Below are 6,000 nucleotides of genomic sequence, written 5' to 3'. Positions count from 1 at the left end.
TAGCACTGTGCACTTCTGGAGCTGCAGTGAGGAAAAGTGAGATCCACTAGGCTAAGTCTCTGACACAAGTGGGACGCTAGGGAATCCTGGGTGCCTCACTCACCACCTCTGCACGCTCCGCCCCCACCTAGTGCTCAGGGAGACATGGGCTCTCTCAGTCGCTGGGGCGAAGACCAGATCCCAAACAGAGCTGATCCAGCAGGAAAACCCAGGGACCCCTAAAGGGCCATGACAAGGAGGGGGTGTGGGCAGGAGAGTGCAGTCTACCAAAGACAGAATTTCAACCAATGGGGCAGGAGAGGGAAAGGCATTCCTGGCAGTGGGAACAGCAGGAGCAAAGACCAGGATGGGGTGGGATTTAGGCACTCGGGCTGAAGAGCTCCAGTGTGAGTCTGGGCATAGCTGACATCATGGCCTTGATGGCCAGGGCCCAGGAAGATGCAGGCTGCTTGTCATGCATCCGTCCCCCCACCCCCACACCCTACACACTGGCAGCAGCAGGACTGGGAGCAGGAGGTGGCAGGATCACAGACCAGACACAATCTGGGAAGGCTGGTGCAGGCACTCTGGGGGGATGTCCGTAGGGGGAGAGGGAGCTGAGCTGGAGATGGCCTGAGTCATCCCAACCCAAAGTCACTGTCCTCTGTCTGAGCCCGGGGCAAGGAACTTTCCCTCAGTTTCCTTACCTGCAAGCAGGAGGTAAGCCCTGCCTGAGGGCAGCCTTATCGGAAGGTTAGGGATGAAGGTGCCCAGCTGGCAGGTGGCTGGGGGCATGGGATTAGCGCCCCAAGGGACCCCAGCTCCTCCCCACCCCACTCTCCATCCAGGACCTTCTCTGCTGACCCAGTAGTTTTTGGCGTTTGTCTCCTTAAGCCTCTGAGCAAACCGTGTAGCTGACTGTCCGGGTGGCAGTTCAGTCCCAGGCCCCCAACACCCAGCCTGACCACCCAAAGGAGCTGGGAGGTGGGACCAAGGTCCTCCTGGGAAGATTCCAGCCCAGAATCTGGGAAGATCCAGCACACGGATCTGTCCTGGAACACAGATGACCTGAGGCAGGAAGGATCCCTGAGGAGCCGGCAGCAGAGAGTGGCCCACCACCCTTCCCTGTCCCCTTCCAGGCCGTCTGGGGGGTGTCCCTGGGCTGCCTGGGGTGAGTCAGTGGGGGCTGTCCTGGATGGAGGGGAGTGGGGAGAAGAGTCGAGGCATAGAGTGTGTAGGAGTCAAGGAGGGTCCCCACAAAGGGAAAGGGGTCAGCCCCAGGCCACGGTGGCGGAGGCAGGGAGGTGGAGGGGTCAGGAAGGGGCAGGGAGGGGACCCGCCTGTTACTGGAGGAATGAGGAAGAGACAGGGAGGGTCCCAGGCGGGTGGGGTGGGCCTAGAGGGCCAGGCTGGGAGTGGGAGGAGCAGCCTGGAAGGATGGGGAGCCCCTGGAGGCGGGCCTGGGGCGGGGTCTTCACACCTCCACCCTCGGGAAACTTGATCCCACTAATCCGCTCGGCCAACCGGTCTGTCGGCCACCTCACTTGGTGTCCGCTGTACCCCGCAGGGCAAGAGCACTCCCGCTAGGGTGAGAGCACAGAGGAGTGGGCCGGACCATGAGGGGGACACGGCTGGTGCTCCTGGCGCTGGTGCTGGCTGCCTGCGGAGAGCTCTGTGAGGCGTGGGACCCACAGGGGAGCTGCGGCAGAGGGAGATGCCACCCACTGACATTCGCACACTGTTCCTGGGGAGGGCACCCCAGGAAGCGGCCTCAGAGGCAGGAGAAGCCAGAGGTGCGGGGCCAGTGTGTGGACCACCCCTGGCCATAAGGAGAGGAGGGTGGAGATGGAGAGAGGGGTGGGCAGTAAGGGGGGCGGGAGCCTAATGAGGGTGAGCAGAGGGTGGCCTTCGAGGTGGGCGGGGGGCAGCCAGCCACATCCCTGGGCACCAGCCTGGGTGTCGCACTTTATGGGGGGCTATGGGCACCCGAAGGGCCTTAAGCAGGGGAAGGAAGGGGACCCCAGGGAGGCTGTGAGGCTGGGGTGGCAGTAGGGATGGAGACGAGTGGGGAAACCAGACACACGGGGTGGGGTGACTCCCTCACACGGGGCCTGAAACAACCATCGGGGCAATGTCTGGACTCAACCAGAAGCAGCTGGGCCCAGAGACCCCTGGCGGATGGCTCTGCCCATTTCCCAGAAACAGGTGCACCAGAGCGGGCAGAGGCCCCGCTGGGTCCCCAAAATGGGGACGGAGGAGTCAGGCCTAGCTGTGCAGCTGGCTGCCCCAGCCAGCATGGGGGCCAGTCAGACCCACCTGGGGTGCTGCCGTTGGGGCTGGGGTCACTGGAGTAGGAGGGAATTGAAGCCTCTCCGACCCCTGCCGGCCTGTAAGTCCCTGTGGGAGAAGAGTGGGCACCCAGACACAGCCCGGCCGTAGCCTGGTCCACCCTGCATTCCATGGGCCTCCTGGCCTGATCCTTTAACCCCCACAGCAGCACTTCCCTGATGGGGAAACTGAGGGGGTAACCTGCTCCCAGCCACGCCCCCACCTGAGGCTTCCTGCCTGAGGTGCCTCTTGCTATGGAGATGCCAGGGCTTCAGTCCCGGAGTCTCCCAAATGTTTCCAAAGGGACTTGGCTTGGCCCCGCCCAGGCCTTGCCGGCTGGATCCCCGCCCCCAGCAGCTGACTCTGTTGGATGCAGGGTCCCAAGGCGGAGCCCGGCCTGCCCCCAACCCCAGGCTCCTGGTATTGTTCCTGAGTTTTGGCTGGTGGGCATCTTGGCCCTGGCCAGTGTCACTGTCCCATTCAGACCTGGGCTTCCAGGACAGACTGTCTCTGGGCTTGGGAGGGGTGAAGCCTGCCTGACAGCCCTTGTCCCTTCTCCCCAGCACCGGCCCTGCACTGCTACGTCTGTCTGGAGCCCACAGGAGTGTCCGACTGCAACACCATCGCCACCTGTACCATGAATGAAACCATGTGCAAGACAACACTCTACCCCCGGGAGATAGGTCAGTGGGCACGGAAGGTGGGCAGAGCTGGGTTCCTGGTCAGAGCCACCTCCAGCCCAGTCACCACCAGCCAGCTTGGCCCCAGTGCACAGCCACCACCTCACCCATCTCCAAAAATGGCTTTCTGCCTGAGCTAGGCCTCCCTCTGCCCTCCCCTTTCTTCCTCTCTCCCTCCTGTCCTTCAGTGGGAACACATCTGCAACCTCGTTTTGGGGGGACTGGGGAAGGTGGGAACACTTACAGGCTTTGGTTTCACAGTCACCTCAGGGTGGGAAGTGCCCCATCAGGTCAGGTGCAGAATGCCAGAATGCCAGAATGCCAGGCGGCACACGGTAGACACCCGGACAACACCAGTGGGAGGAAAGAGGAAGAGGAGGGCACTGGGCCAGGAGGGACGGAAACCCGGGTGGGTGACCCCAGAGTGAGGCCTGTATGAGGTGGTGCCAGCAGGGACCAGGGCTTGGAGGCAGTAACCAGTCCTGATGGCTGACTCTTCCCGCACCCCACAGTGTACCCCTTCCAGGGGGACTCCACGGTGACCAAGTCCTGCGCCAGCAAGTGTGAGCCCTCGGATGTGGATGGCATCGGCCAGACCCAGCCCGTGTCCTGCTGCAACACTGAGCTGTGCAATGTAGATGGGGCACCTGCTCTGAACAGCCCTCACTGCCTGGCCGGGGCCCTCACGCTTCTCCCACTCCTGAACCTCTGACTCTAGAGTCCCCGCCAACCCCCGTGGCCCTGCGCCAGCCGGCCCTGTGCGGCCCAGCCCCAAATGCCTTGAAGAAGTGCCCCCTGCACCAGGACTTCTGAGTCTCCTTTCTGGGCACAGACCTGCGTTCCAGGGCAGAGAAAGGGGCCCCGAGCTACATCTCTAACCCCGTCTATGTCCCCGTTTCTGTTTGTCTGTCTCTCTTCCTGCCTTCCTGTGATGTTAGGCTCTATCCCATCGTGAGAACAGCCACTGGGCCTGGGACCCCCACACAAACAATGCAGATCTCTGCTCTCAGGGGATGTGGGGGCCTGACCAGGGTGGGGCAGGAGCTGAGACCCATGGGCAAGGGAGCACCACATCTACCAGGGTAAAGTCAGGGCCGGCTCCTTGGAGGAGGGGGCATTAGGGCCAGGCCTTGAATGACGGAGAGATCTGGCAGGCCTTGAGGAGGGCAAGGCATTGTCAGGTGGCAGGAAGGTCAAGGCAGTGACCAGGATCTGGGGTTGTCCCCTGGAGCACCCCACTCCCACCTCCCCAGCCTAAGCAGGGCCTTGCCCCAAGGCTGATGGTGGAGGCTGCTTTGAGGAGGAGGCCATGGGCCAGATCCCAGTGAGTCCACTGCCTGCCTCTCCAGGCTCACCCCACATGTCCACTTCATATCCCTGCCCTCATTTAGCTCTGCTCCCAGGGGTCGGGTGCCCAGGGGGTCAGATGCCCAGGGCAGCACAAGTTCTGGTGCAGAAGGGGCCTTCGTTTCACCTGGGCCCTAGGTCAGTGCCCCAGTCCTCCAGGCCACTCTCCAGGGAGTCCTCTGCTCCAGAGGCCTCCAGGCTGAGACTCCCCATGATCACAGGCAGGGACATGCATGCACACACATGCACGTGGTCCTAGAAACACACAAGGAACTCAAGGACGTGAGGAAGGACAGGACGCAGTGGCCCTGCTACCCAGCACCAGCCCCTCCCAAGGGCTGCCCAAGGGAGGTGGTGGCAAGAGATGGGCCCCAGCCTGGACAGAAGAGAAGAATGTTCACCCTGGAACCTGCCTCTCCCCCTGGACCCTGCAGACCCCCACTGAGCCTACCCACCTCACCCTCCCTGCTCCTGTAGCTGTTTCTGGGCCCCTGGGTGTCACCCTCCTGGGACTAGACCTGTAGTCCACAGTGGGCGCTATGGTCCAGGGCCTGCTCCCAGGGGTCGGGCCCCCACAGCCCAATGAGTCCCACCACCTGGAGCACAGTGACCATCTGTCAGAGACGCCTTGGTGCTAGAATGAGGGCAGCCTCCTGGAAAGGAAGGGGCCTGGGAGGCTAGGAATATTCTAGTGCTGTCTTGGATACCCCATCCGGGCTGTGACCCTGAGCTCTGATTTTGTCAAGAGGGAGACATGCTCTCAGCCATCAGACATGTCACAGCTCTCAGCTGGCTTTTCTCAAGACTCTCACAAAGTGGCCTCAAAGCCTAGTCTGGGACTCTATTTACACACACACACACACACATACACACACCCTACAGAGACTGCGAACGAGGCCTATCTGTGATCAGAGATCAGGACTCAGCCTGGAATCAGGATCGGGGCTTAGTCTTTGGCAGTGATCAGGGCTCAGTCTGTAACCAGTGCCAAGCCTTGATCTATGATTGATGTCCTGGCTCCGTGTGTGAGCCTGTGGCACAGCCACCGAGTATGACCCAGTCAAGGGCCAAGGATCGGGATTCGATCTCTAACCAGGATCCAGGCTGTGTGTGATTGTGTGATCAGGAAATGGCTTCAGTCAATGATAGGGGAAGAGGCTCAGTTAAGGCCCAAGCACAGGCTGTGAGTGAGGCCCATGCCAAGCCTTAGATCCCTATCTTTGACCTTAACCTCACCGTCCATGATGCCACCTTTAGGGTACCTGTCCCTGAGATTCCCCATGACCCAAGTCCTTCAACCAGGCTTACTCCTCAGCTTGCCAGTGGGGTAGGAGGGGCTTATAGTGAGGTGCCAGGGCAGGGACCCAGGGCCCCACCAGTGCAGTGCCCTGGGCAGTTTCACAGCCTGTAGGAATGAGCAGGGCAGGGCATGGTTTGATGGGAAAAGGAAGAGCCAGTGGTTCCAGATTTTGGTTAGGAGCCAGGAGCAGGCAGGGGAGGGGAGGAGTTGAACTCAGTGTCTGGTGGCACAGGCCACTCCCACCCGTGGCAGGCTGATGGAGTGGGCTCTGCTCCTCTCTAGGACCTGCCAGTTCCAGCACCCTCTGCCCCGGCCCCATCACATCTGGCCCTGAAATCAGAGGAATGATGAGACCACCTTGCCAGC

The 6,000-nt window shown here is 61.5% G+C and overlaps 1 protein-coding gene across 1 annotated transcript; it reads left to right on the top strand.

Annotated features, from left to right (window-relative positions):
• The first annotated feature begins 1,595 nt into the window (after nucleotides 1–1,595).
• On the top strand, nucleotides 1,596–3,699 carry LYPD2 (LY6/PLAUR domain containing 2). Its single transcript, XM_017895116.1, has 3 exons — nucleotides 1,596–1,653; nucleotides 2,871–2,990; nucleotides 3,500–3,699. The coding sequence occupies exons 1-3, from the start codon at nucleotides 1,596–1,598 to the stop codon at nucleotides 3,697–3,699; spliced, it is 378 nt and encodes a 125-aa protein (XP_017750605.1).
• The last annotated feature ends 2,301 nt before the right edge of the window (nucleotides 3,700–6,000 follow it).

The sequence above is a fragment of the Rhinopithecus bieti genome, unplaced genomic scaffold (assembly GCF_001698545.2).
Source record: "Rhinopithecus bieti isolate Rb0 unplaced genomic scaffold, ASM169854v2 scaffold_25940, whole genome shotgun sequence".
NCBI classification, from domain to species: domain Eukaryota; kingdom Metazoa; phylum Chordata; class Mammalia; order Primates; family Cercopithecidae; genus Rhinopithecus; species Rhinopithecus bieti.
The sequence above is the reverse complement of the archived record's forward strand: the minus strand, read 5'-3'. Positions and strand labels throughout refer to the sequence as shown.